This window comes from Ascidiella aspersa, chromosome 9 (genome assembly GCF_963924565.1).
Source record: "Ascidiella aspersa chromosome 9, kaAscAspe10.2, whole genome shotgun sequence".
NCBI lineage: Eukaryota > Metazoa > Chordata > Ascidiacea > Phlebobranchia > Ascidiidae > Ascidiella > Ascidiella aspersa.
Genome location: NC_139455.1, coordinates 18,288,582 through 18,301,827, shown reverse-complemented (window position 1 = coordinate 18,301,827; position 13,246 = coordinate 18,288,582). Strand labels below are relative to the sequence as shown.

At 38.8% G+C, this 13,246-nt stretch overlaps 1 protein-coding gene across 7 annotated transcripts in view; it reads right to left on the bottom strand.

Annotated features, from left to right (window-relative positions):
- The window catches only part of LOC146133385 (uncharacterized), a 65,258-nt gene that overhangs the window by 14,198 nt on the left and 37,814 nt on the right, over positions 1-13,246 (bottom strand). For 6 of the 7 annotated variants that reach the window (XM_083397997.1, XM_083397996.1, XM_083397995.1 and 3 more), the window contains 7 exons: positions 7,245-7,339; positions 3,949-4,120; positions 3,168-3,266; positions 2,747-2,889; positions 2,162-2,332; positions 1,237-1,483; positions 517-658 (listed from right to left, as the gene is read on the bottom strand). In XM_083397997.1, the coding sequence (XP_083254123.1) occupies positions 517-658; positions 1,237-1,483; positions 2,162-2,332; positions 2,747-2,889; positions 3,168-3,266; positions 3,949-4,120; positions 7,245-7,339 (1,069 nt within the window). Of the gene's footprint in view, positions 1-516; positions 659-1,236; positions 1,484-2,161; positions 2,333-2,746; positions 2,890-3,167; positions 3,267-3,948; positions 4,121-7,244; positions 7,340-8,105; positions 11,661-13,246 lie in introns of those variants that run through there. The other variant, XM_083397993.1, reaches the window with a different exon arrangement.

Genomic DNA, 13,246 nt, shown 5'->3' with positions numbered 1-13,246 from the left:
ACGACACGACCGGTAGCTGCGACCTGTTTCACTGCAAAAGCTCGCACCACCTTTTTACTGAAAGTTTTAAGGACTTTCTCTTTGAGGTGAAAAAAGTGGAGAAAAAAAGGTAAATTGGACTTTGATCTAAAGTAGTTTTTATATAAACTGTTGTTACGCATAATGTTAGTCAAACAAACAGCTCCTCTGGTAAATAATTCCTCCTCGATTTTTTTTTAATTTTTTTTCTAATTGTTTTATCTGGAATTTGTGGGATACATGTTTCGATGGTAACGAAATTTTCCTAAAATTGATTTTCGTGAAGATAACCTTTTTTACTGGAGTTTTTAAAAGACTTCCTCTCTGGGGTGAAAAGCGTGGAAAATTCGACTTTGATCGAAAGTTGTTTTATATGAACAGTGGTTAGAAGGCATAATGTTATTCAAAAGTAGCTCTGTGGTAAATTTATTATTTGTTAAGTTATCTGGAATTTGTTGAATACATGTTTCAGAGGTAGTGGAATTCTTCTAAAATTACCGAGAGCTTCGTGGAGGTATTTCATGCCGACCAGTCGGAGGAAGGCTTCCACCGATTTGGTTCCTACTGTGTTCTCGCGGAAGATGAGACTTTCCTCGACCACCTTCTCCACCTCTCCCATCACGATCTCGCTCATGTAATCCTGCGAGTAAAAATAAGGATAAGTTAATGCAAACGGAATGTTTTCCAAAAGGCGGTGCCCAGCTTACAACTGGAATCCTGGAAAGCTGACTTGAAAAAAGTAACATGGCGACTCCCGAAAGCCTTTGCTTCGGTGAGCGTAAAGTAACAGAAAATTACAATACACTCCTCGATGTTTTTAAGGGTAAAAAAAAATGAGTATAGGTTAAAATCGAAACAAAACTAAAATTTGCTTGTTTTTGTCACATGATATTTATAATGAAGCAATGTTTTTAGTGTAATTACATATCGACATATCTCCAAAACATTTTTCTTCAGCCAGCCTGTCGATAATAACAAAGTTGTTATTGTTAGCGTAACAGGAATGACTGATTTATGTTGACTGAAAGTTTTTTTTAGTTTAGATAAAGGAATGGTCCATCGTTACCAGAATAGGTTATCAATCAAAAAAAGAGGAAAACTTTGCTCATTAATCACCACCAGTCAATAACAAAGCACGGCCGAAAAAAGATAAACAAGTTAACAGAAATTTCAACGTTGCAATTCGGTACCAATCAAAAAAAGTTCCCAAAGTCTCACCTTAATGCAGCCAGTTGCGTACATAATGTTGACCATGATCTTGGCCAGTTCGTCTTTCTTGGACACGGCTAAGATGTTGCCCAGCGTCTTGCAGATGGGAAGGTAGTTGAGCGAAATATGCTCGGCAAAGGCCTTGTACACCTCAGTAGGCAGGACGTGAATCGACTGAAAGCGAGCCTTAATCCGGACCGCCAGCGGCTCGCCGGCCTTGTTCTTGCTGTTGCCACTAGGTGTCGACAGAGTGTACCTATATTGAAAAAGGTTGTAAAATTACACTAGATCAGAAGTTTCCAACCGAGGGTACTCGTATCCCTTGGGCATTTTTTAGTGAAATACCGGTTTGAATTTTATGTGAGCTAGAAAACCAATGTAATTTAGCAATACACATCACAAACAATTCATCAGAATTTGTTTGGGGGTACGAAGAACGCTTTCACCTGACAAAGTGGTACGAGCAGCAAACAGGTTGGGAACCCCTGCACTAGGTCAACAGCAAATGGTACATTGCGTAAGTAAACTGTAAATAACATGCAAATCGAAGTGCGCATGGTATGAGGCTATTTCAGTTTAAACACAGTCAATCATTGGCCAAGTGGTTATATATTGACTGCACTGTAAACTTACGTAAAGGGACAACAGGAAACTATTTAAAGATCATCAAACGTCATGAAGTATTGAGGCTACACTGTACCTATTTCTAATGAAAATGGTCCGGTTTAAACTCTGTCTGTGTATTACATCATTAAATCGAAGATGTTAGTCATGAGTAGACCATCAACATTTTTTAACATAATTCAGAATTTTCGCTTTGTTTTGCTTTACGTTTCACACAAACTAATCACCGCTATGCAAAACTCGGGGTTACAACACAGTGAGTGGGCAAGACGAGGCGTTTTGTTTTGATTCAAATCGAACGACAACCTACCATTGTTCGAGCGATTGTTGATTGACAAGTGACCGGCATGAAAGGTTGACGAGGCCGATGTAGTCCTTGTCCTTTTTCTTCTTCTTGTCGGAGTCCTTGTACAGGTGCACTGTGATGTCGTCCACTTTGGGCATCGATGTGAATTGAAACTGCTCGCCCCAGAACACAGTGCTGAAAAAGTAATGTTTTTATGTAAGGAACACTTCTGAGGAGCCTTTATTTCCTTGCGCGCGATATTTAAGGATTTGTTTTAATTGACTGGCAACACCAAAGACAAAGCACTGGTGTTTTTGTGGCGACTCTAAAATTATAGTTAAATGAAAAATAAGTGAAACAAATTTTGCAAAGATTTTTTTATTGGCTTTTTTTTATCAGTATGGAAATAGCATAAGAAGAGGCAAAGGCACAGATTAACCCATTTTTATTATGCGGTGCGCTAGCAACTGTATGGGCGCATTTCACACTGCACAAATGTTGGTAATATTACTTTGGAATTGTGTTGCCTAATGGTTATAAGGGAATATGTAGCAACGGGGCGTTTTACGTTGTTACAAATGTGCAAAGTTTCGGTACTGCGCAACATACCTGTCGTTCTTCAATTTCGAAGTGGTTCTCGCGCACAACTTTCTGTCCAGGCATATTTCACAGAAGTATTTCTTTTTGGCAGGCAAGCCCTTCGCTTCTTGGACAAAGAGCGTGAGTTGGTGCTCGATTCGGTGGCAGTTGTCCTGAAGATGAAATACTTACAATGCAAAAAGTTTAATTTAAGAAAATACCTAAAAGTACTTGTAATAGATTACAACACGTAACCTGCCCAACAAGTTCGCCCTGTATGTGGTATATTTTAAATCCTCCAATTAATATTTTGTAGTTGTTACATCAACTTATTTTTAACTATGATATTTAAAGATAGATCAACAATTGCGTAAATGGACTAATATTATTTCTAACAATAATGGCTATACTATACAAAAACATGCAGAAGTGATTTTTCGCTGTAACACACCAGGTTTGGATTAATTGCTCTTCTGATCTTTTCAATCCACGCTTCTCTTTCTCCATTTGAGTTGCATCCGAAACATCTCGTTCCTTTGTTGGTGATTATCTAATAAGAAAACATGATGAAAAACAGGCAGCCACACAATGAATGAAACACAATAAACTCAACAGAATATAATAATATTTGCAACTACATTATCATGTCACACCATTCCAAAAAATAAAATAATCTTTGAATATTTGTTTATATGTCAATCTTGTAGTGTTCTTTGTAGTGTAATATTTGTTTATATGTCAATCTTGTTGTACCGTTATTCAGGATGCTCCAAAGTAGCAAGTTGCAATTTTCCATTATACCAGGCTGTCGCAGTTTATCATTTAGCAAATTCAAGCTGCATGTTTGTGAAATGACCGCAATATCCTGAATCGGTGCCACATGCGGGTATCAAATATCCAACTCGCCAGTTAAAACAGCTGGCCGGCCAATAGATTAATACTAAGCTCTGTGTTTTATTTTTCTTCAAATTAATTTAGTACAAATCAACAAATAAAAACCCATAAAAGTACATTTTTTTATAACCTATCGTTGGTATTAGTTAAGTAATTGGAATCTTGATATAAATTGATTTGTGCTTGGGATTGGATGGAGATAAAAAAGTAAAGTTGATTAACAGTCAATGTGTTGTTATGAACTGTAGGTGTCTTCAATAGACCAGGTTCGTTCTTTAAATTCTTAATTAAGCAATGTTTACCAAAAAAAGCTGTACCCAACTACATTACGAATTTACCTCAAAGCAGTATTCTCTGCCCAAAATGCTGTGGTGAAGCGGTCTTACGATCGCTTTTTCAGGTAGGTCCTCGTTGAGGTCTATTGCATCGGGAGATTCAATGCTAGGCATGAAGAAAGGTAATTCCACGTCGGCGTTACGTGAAGGACCACCACCCTGGGCCATGAATGTTCTGAAAAGTCAATTTATTGTTAAAAACTAAAGTTTTTTTCTAAACTCTTGTACATTCTAGGAAGACACTAATCGTTTTTTTAAATAATTATCATGAATGTAAAACTTGGGTTTATAATAAACCAAACTACAAATGACAACATAACTTCACATGGGTAAATGTTCTAATATATTTATTTAATGACTGTGAACTGTAAGATCTTAACGATATCAAAACAATGTCAGTGAATTTACTTTCAAAAATTTGGTTTATTTTTTTCAAAAAAAATTAAAAATTGTAAGTGGAAGTAACAATGTATTAACATCATTATGACAATATAATTAAACAATTTTTAATGGGAGCAAACAGAGACTTCAGTCCTGTTGAATGACACATAAAGCATTCAGGGACATAAGAATATATATTGAGGTGATCTGAAGGTGCTTCCTTCATATTTCATCAGATAAATCATTTTGAGATATGACCTATGGTTGCACTTTTGGCAACAATTTAATTTGGAAACACACATTAGCACTACAAAAAACCTTTGTCGCACATGACTAGGCTTTTAAAAAGCATTACATAACTTTGAAGCATCATATAATTGTAGGTTAATGTTCGTAACACAAAGCTAAGGCTAACAATTTGAGCAGCCAAACTTACTTCACACATAGCAGCACCATTAGAAAAGATTAAATTGCTGGCGTTAAGTCGATTTAAAATAAATATTACGAGTTTGTCTATGACTGTATATAGGCTGACCTATATTTCTAGGCTTACATAACTTCATTGTTAAACCTAAATCCTTTTGCTGAAAACAATTACAGTACATATATAAACGAGGCTTTCTAAACAAGAATATTAAACCAATGTTATGGTGGCTTGCTTAATGTAGACTTTTGAAAATTCAAAGGCAAATGGTTAAAGAGTCATTATGCAAACACAATACACTAGACACGAGAGGCAAGATGTTAATGATTCACAACTAAGTCAAGTTGACTCAAGTGATCATCACCCGTTTAAGCTAGATATGGGCCTGTGATAAGCCCCAGCTGCTATAGTTTGTTTTACCAAAATAAAACACTAATAAACAAGCAGACCTATAAAGTTTCTTGTATTTATTTAATGGATACTTATAGTATAAAGTTATGGATAAAATTAAAACTTGTTCAAAGAGCTAAGATTAAGTGATCATTATAAAGCAGTTTTATTTCAGTAGTTTTTGCCATCATAATAAAATTTAGAATAAATATTATTTAAATTTTGAATTACCATATCAATAAATGAAACAACGCGAGATAAATAAGATAGACTTACAGATTACCAGTACAAACCTACTACCTTCTGTATAATTTTTTTTTACACAGAAATACCATCATATCCATTTAATTGGTTTTGATTTGTTTTAATTTTTTTTTATAAGTAAGATAAAACTAATTTGTTTCAACCGCTGTGTCAAATGAAAAATTGTATTATTTTTATTGGATAAAATTTAATAAAATGAACAGCTCCAATTCTAAAAAAAATATCTAAAAAAAAATATATAAAAAGAGACTTATTTATTACTCACTCATAGCAAGGCATTGTAAAGCAGCAAAACATATTTCTTTGCACAACATGTAAATGCAACATCTTGAACTTGCAAATAATCCTCACTTGAAATTTCGATGCGAGCAAAACGAAGAAAATCTGCTCAATCGGTTGGCAACTCTAACAGGCGCCATAACAACTGACCTACAGTGACTGCTACTTCATTAAATGCTTCCTGTCAGCTGGAAGCAAGCACAGTGCAAGCCGGCTGCGGCTAAAAAACTACAAGTGGCAAAATGCCAGGAAGTTATTTAGGACGTAAGAACTCTGCGCTTGTGTGACTAACCACTGTATACCGTCAACATAATGACGACTATAATGAACAGTCAAATTTCACATGACACTCTGCTGATGTCCTGCAATGGCTATTGTTATCAAATGAGGAACTGAGATAATTCGGCTGAAGCGCTCCTAAACATGCGCCACGCTTTTAAACTAAAACCAGCGTTAACGATTAAACAAGAAAGCCACAAAAATATGTGCCCGGCTCCAACCCTGTAAAACTGAACATGGCAGCTCAAGAAAAAAATGCAGGCTGGTAAACGCTAAGTAAACCCTGAAAATGAAACTATTGGTGTTGTTTAACTTTCAATATACAATACCAACAAGATACTTTTTTTGCTTCTTAAAATAGAAAACTTTAGTGATTTCTTAAATAAAAAATATTATTTCAAACCAAACATATTTTTTAAATTAAATACACCTTAAATACCTTTCTTAAACTGCTGTCTGTGTTCTACATAGTCACCTTTGGTTTAATAAGAAGCTTACTAATACAAACGATGCATTACCTCATTGGGAATGTGTGACGCATTGGAGCGCCATCTAACGCATGAACAGTCAATTACTAATGGGAAGTAGACTATATTTCACTAATACACAATGAAATCCAAAAAGTAAGTGAACAGGTAAATGTTATGTTCTTTTATAAATACAGAGTTTTAACAACAAATACGTCTATTTATATATGCTTGTATTATTTATTGGGTTAACATCATTAGTTGATTCAACTATGTTTTACAAACTTTCTAAATCCTCTAAAAGGGTATCTTGAATTATCAAATAAACTATGAAGGGCCCTTCAGTTAAAAAATATTGTGTATTTACCAAACAGGGTGCCACTAATGGACATAAGGAGAGACTGTAACTTTTATAAAACTAACAAAAATGAACAGGCTCTGCTTGTTTGAACCAACATGAAAAGAGTTGAAGATGTGGTGACATGACACACAGTGACAGAAAAACTTCCTGTCTAAACTAGAATGCATGTTTTTTTAACATTGAAAACAACATTGTTGTATAACTTTACATTGTTTTAATTTTACGGCAGTAAATGGAAATTTACAAAGTCTTTTACTTTATGTTAAAAATAAATAAAACAAACAGAACAAAATTGCTCAAAATTTGCCTTTTTTATTTTGCAAAACTATAGTAGGGTTTATAAAACTCTACAATTTACCTATTTTTAGGGGGATAAATTTTAAATAAATTGCAAGTGTAATTAGCAGTAGGAATTAAGAAACGGCTACAATTTAGGGAGAACGACTCAACTTACAGTGGGTCAAGTATTGGATAGTTTTCTTTTCCCGCTGTTAGTTTTGTGCTTTTGCTTCTGCGAATTGAAGGCTGGATTTTTCTTTGAAGGAAATTCTGAAACACAAATCAACAGTTTAGCTTTTATGTCCAATTTCAAACTGTTTTTTCTAATAAACATTTTTCAACCTTTTTAATATTAAGGTAGCAAATCTAACAAACTAGTGATATAAAATTTAAAAAGATTATAGATCCACAAAATGCCTACAAATAACTAGAATAAGGTTAACAAACAATGAGGGCAAATTGTTTTTATGGTACACACTCATGTGCCTAAAACTTCTGTAAAAAAAATTACAATTGAAACTCAGGGATGGTTTCTGGAAAAACAAAATAAATGGCTTTTAATGTGGTAATAGTTTGCTGTCTGTGAGTGCCTAATTACAAGACAAAGTGCCAAAAAGAGTGGCAATGACTAAATATGTGTATTGGATTTATGTCTGTGGTATGCACAGCATGAGTTTTGATGCCACTATTATAGACATGTTTTATGGGCATGTCTTTAGCAGTTCTAGTCAGAATTGCCCACAAGTCTATGCTTTACGTTCAAGCATATTTTTATATTACTACCATGATAGTGGATAACCATATAAGAATGAAATTATACTGTATTGTTTTACTAAATGTGTTTAAATAAGACGCATATATAAAAGACAAATGGTATACATTGACACGACTTTGATTGCAACACAATGCTCGCCCTACGTTAATCCATCCATCCTCAAACAACAACAACAGCAACAATGGCTTGTTTCCCTTTACCGCCCATTTGCACTTTAACGCAGTGAGCGAGGGGCAAGCGCGAATCTGACCCGAAATTCACCTTCAGCGAGTTGTTGCGCTTAACCTCGGAGCTGCTGCGTTGGATAGGCACGGGCCACGCGACCACGCTCGAGTCGGACACGCAGCGAGGCAGCGACTGAGAGGTAGAGCGTCGAAAATCCAGAAACATGGCCGAGGGAACGTCGTCCTCGGGCTCAAGACTAGAGCAAGACTCGAAATCGTACTCGGACAGGGGTTCGGTGATCAGAGGCAAGCCGCCGGTGCTTTGGTATATCTGGCTGCGGGTCTTTTTGCGGTTCAGGTCGCAGCCCAGGTACTGGTCTTGCGAGCTCTTAAGGCTGCGCAACAGCAGAGGTCCGTCTTCGGCCTCGAAGCTCTTGCGCCGACCCTCGCCGCAGTGGGCGGCCTGGTGGTGGAAGGTCCGCGGCGGCATCGACTGCCGGTTGAGTCGCGAATACATTCGGAAGTGCTTGTGTGTGTCTGAGTGTGTGTGTTTGAGTGTCCCTGAAGGCTGGTTCCCGACAGGTAGTTGCGGCCGCGCTAGTTGCCTGGCCGGACAAGTTTCTATGTTTTTTTTCTATCGCGATGGAACAAATTGCGACATTTTGACTTTCAAAACTTTAATGTGGCAAAAGGGTTTAAACAAAAACGACGTTAAAATGAGTGACGCCAAACTTTAGAATACGTAAATCGAAAATTCTGTAAGTCCAATGCAAATCAAATTGAAAAACAAAGACTTCTAAAATATAATTATACCTGTCGGAATTCTAAAAAATATAATTATACCGGTTGTGCTACAGGTATCATTCTAGAAAAGCGTTTGGTTGATGACCAAAAAAGCCTTTTTTGTTGCTACACTTTCATTTGCGTCCCGGAATAACCATCGCCTTTATCGAGTCTATCGATTGTTTAAACTGCTAAATTTAAATGAAGTCTCATAAGAAGGCGCGCCCATAATGCCTGACACTCCGTTTGCTCGTTTACGCCCTTGAAACAAGAAAGTACGGGGGTCATATCTATAGAATTCACCCTTGCGCATGTTCATAGCACCGTAAGTCCAACTGCCACTTTTAACACAATTCTCGGCGATAAGTGTAACAAACTTGCCACTGCCACTTGGAAGGCAAATTCTATCGTTTTTAGTTTCCGATAATCGTTTCAGTTTTAGGGAATACGTAGATTTTGCAAACAAACTAACTTCAATAGTAGAAGCCATTAAAAACGCAGGATTGTTCAGGTCATTCTTCGCAAAAAATAACGGCCAAGCTGACAAACTAGTTGAAATTTATGTTTGTTAATCCCATAGATAATCGGGAATAGTGAGTTTTGACCTCTGTAAGCTGAATGCGTTCGCATATAAATAAGTATGCCAATCGACTAGCGTCTACACATGCTAGCTTGTTAAAATATATGCATAAAACGGCCTAAAAATGCTGCAACGCGTTCTGATTAACTTTGCTGAAAGTCACCACGGTACTAACTGTTCCCCACTCACACACTGGCTCTGTCTCGTGGACCTAACTCCTGCTTTAACTCTTCGAACAAATCTTAATCGAATAATCTGTTATTACGAGGGTTTATAAACGAAAAGCAATTAGAAGCCGGGTAAAGCCTTTTACGGGCGACTTTTAACGCGACCTGGACTCGCCATACGACTTGTCGAGCAACTGCAATTACCACACGCAGCTACTTGTACTTGTGACTGCACAGCTACTGTAAGTCGGTGGTAGAAAGAGTGCAGTGACATGATGCTGGTGTCGGAGCGTTGCTCTTTTCACCCTCACCGTTCCAGCAATAAAACACTCGGGCCTTTTTCCCTTTAGGCGTCGTCGTAGCGCGTCGCCAATTACGCGGCAATAAAACGCGCGATGAAACCGCCTGCCGATACAAGTCCAATCGAAGGCTAGCGACACACGCCCGTCTTTCGTAATGCACATCTGCAGTCCTGCGTTTCAATATGGGCGTTCAATCCTGACTGATCTACAAAAATGTGGCGCGTAAAACGTGACAGGTAGACACCGTAATAAGGCATTGCGGTTAATGCGCTGCGCTGCTCACAGCTTGCTCGATTTACTGTCATTTACCCCTGGCTTAGCCTGACGACTGAATCTGGGCTAAGTTCGTGCCGCGCCACTTGATACGGAAGGAAGTTGCGTACGCTGGGGGAAGATTAGCTTGAAACTGCGCTGCGGCTAAAACACTGGCCTTTATGGTCCGCGGTCGGTGCAGCTTACGCACGCCACGGCGCCGTGTCATCACTCACACCAGCTAAAAGAAGACGGCAATTCGACAAGACGTGGCGCTGTTTATAAACCGCCGCTTAACTTGAGCGAAAGAAACGCACCGACTAATTAAATAAAAATAATAAAAAAGACGTCTATTGATGGTGAAGTCCGCGCGCTTCGTTTTACTTATCGTTCAGCGACTTGTGCATCAAGATCCAATGGTGCCATGTGATGCGGATAAAGAACCACCCTCGGCAATACAGCGAGTCCAACTTGATGATATCTGTATCTGTTCGACACTACACTTCGATTTATAGGAAACACAGCGCAAACAAAACGGCCCTATGTATTATTTGAATGCGACCTTCCCAGAAAAAAACATGCGAAACTGCTTTTGACGCCAGAGCCTACTTCTCTCCTGCATTCTGTTTACATTTCGGCAATCACAACGCGCCACATGCAACCCGCAATCATTCTTCCAACGCCAGCACGAGTTCATATGTCCTGTTTGTCTGACGTCATTAGCTGTCCAGTGACGTCACGCAACTTAAATGATGGAAAGTAAAAAGTTGTTTGTCGGGGCAATGAAAATTTTCATCTGTTTATCGACTTAACCGTGGCTGGGTTGCGTACGATACAACTGTACACAACGGATGGTCAAATATTACAAATGTTTCGAATAAACAAGAAAGGCGTATTACGCTGGTTTGCAAACGTTCGACTCTGCACAAAGCCCGACTGACTAAATCGACTGTACACAAACAACACACCAGGTCCTGTACAGAAGGCCCTCAAACAGGAAAGCACCGTTTCAGGTTTAAAATGGTAAAAGGCGAAACCTCTGACGGAATTCGGTGAAAGTTTCCATCGAACTACAACCGAAAAGCGCTAAGTTACATTGCGCCGCGCTCAGGCTACACAAGCACTGCAATAAGGCTCTATACAGGCACTGCAAGTTGGCGTCTGAACCGAGTTTGTAGCCAATACCCCTGACTGGACGTTTTCTTTTTCAGTCGCATAATGGACGGATGCGTGGGGCAGGAAGTGTGTCTAGATCACGTGACCATTGAATCTGAGGTGCACCGCCTGAATGCGAAAGCTAGGAAACTCGAGCTTGGGCGGTAATGTGCTGCAGCTTTGAAGAGCACACATTAAAAACAAACCGTCGAATTGCCAACTTCACAAGAGCAGTCTACGTGAGATATGGATTACAGAGAGTTTGGGCCCCTTTGCGAAAGATACTTTTGTGCTTTTTCAAAATATTGGACTATTCACACGAGTACTTTTTGGTCTTCTGGTGTTATTATCGCATGTTTTAAACTAGAAGAAAATAAAAAGTGGCGACGTGTTTCGAAGGTTTAGCAATGGTGGCCGGTAACAAATTAAAAAAAAAACAGCAACTATTTGTTTTCACTTTTTTTTCAAGTACCGCATGCTAATTCTTCACTGCAGCTACAGAAATATTGGGAAAACATTTCGGTCACTTGAAACACCTTAAAATACACTTAAGGTCGTCTTAAAATGACCCACCGTCCCACTCGGCTAGCCCCCATTGCGTAGAAGCCTACGACCTGTTTAAACCAGTGGCGACAGCCCTCCGAGACTGCGCGTCTCGCGTCTCATGTTAAAGGGCGCAATTGGAAGTCGCGACACGCGCGTTACGGACCTTGAACGAACGAACAGCTGCGTCAAGCGCTTTGGCGTCAAGGCAACGTCAAGGCACGGAAGGGAAGCCTTGTAAGGGCGGACCCGGTTTACATGGCTGCTTCCACTTTGAAGTCGATTGCGATATATAACCTCTGCGTTTTTGTAGGGACCAAACGATAACAGGGAACATTTCGATACTGCGTTGCAAAAAACATATTTAAGCGCCATAGCTGTGGCCGCGTTCTATACAATGTATAACAAATCACAAAGTCTTCGCCTTTTTTTAACTTTTTTAGGAAGAGAAGAGACTAAAAAATGTTTCTTTATGTCATTTTTTTACGCGGTGGCTGCTCTTTCCAATTAACAGTACATTCTGTTACTATATAACCGGAAAAACACTGGAATTATTCTCGCGCTGCAAAGACGCGGTAGTCGAAAATAGAGCAAAATCAGTTGAAAGCGCACAAATTTCGGCTCGCGTCGTAATCACAAACGTACGTGACAATCGAATCCGGGATACACCGGCCGAGGCGCCAAAAAGCTGAAAGGCGCTTCCCGGCATAATTTTCGAGCAGAATCGAATCGAAAAGGTCGCGAGGCGGGGTCCAGTGTTGTGGAACAGTCGTGCATTTAAGCGGCGTCCGGGATACTGGCTTCGATGACGCTTGCAAGTTGCGAACGGTTTACTTTGAATTGCCACGTCCTGACGTGCACGACGCTCAGGATGTTGTTGAAATGCGTGTTTTTAAGTTGCACCTTTGGCGCGACAGCAGTAATTACTGATTTATTTTCGGTTTTGCGCTGTTTTTTTTTGTGTGTGTAAATTCCACGCCGCACTGTTAACCGTGCGCAATGTACATCAAAGGGGCAACGACCTTTTTTGATGTTTATAATATGTTATGCATATACAAGGAGTATAAAGACACCGATTTCACATTATATTTTGCAATGCGATTTAAAATCTCGCCTCAGCGAAGGGTTTTAAAACAATATTTGTTTAGATAGCTGATTCGAACGCGCTTAATGGCGAATACAACCGTGATTTTACGTTACTGAAAACAAAAACAGAGTGGGTATATGGAGTTACGACACCTACTATAGCTGTTTAGAAAGCAAAAACAGAGACAAACTTTGTCTGGATGCCAAATATAAAAGCGTCTTAAACTCGGCAAACAAATATCCAAACTTTAACCAAAAAAAAGCACTTCGATATAACGGCTTGAAACACATTTTAGTAACTGACAATAATTTATGTCATGTTTTTTAATAACCACTCGACAAACCACAAAAGGATTTTTAAACTGTTTCG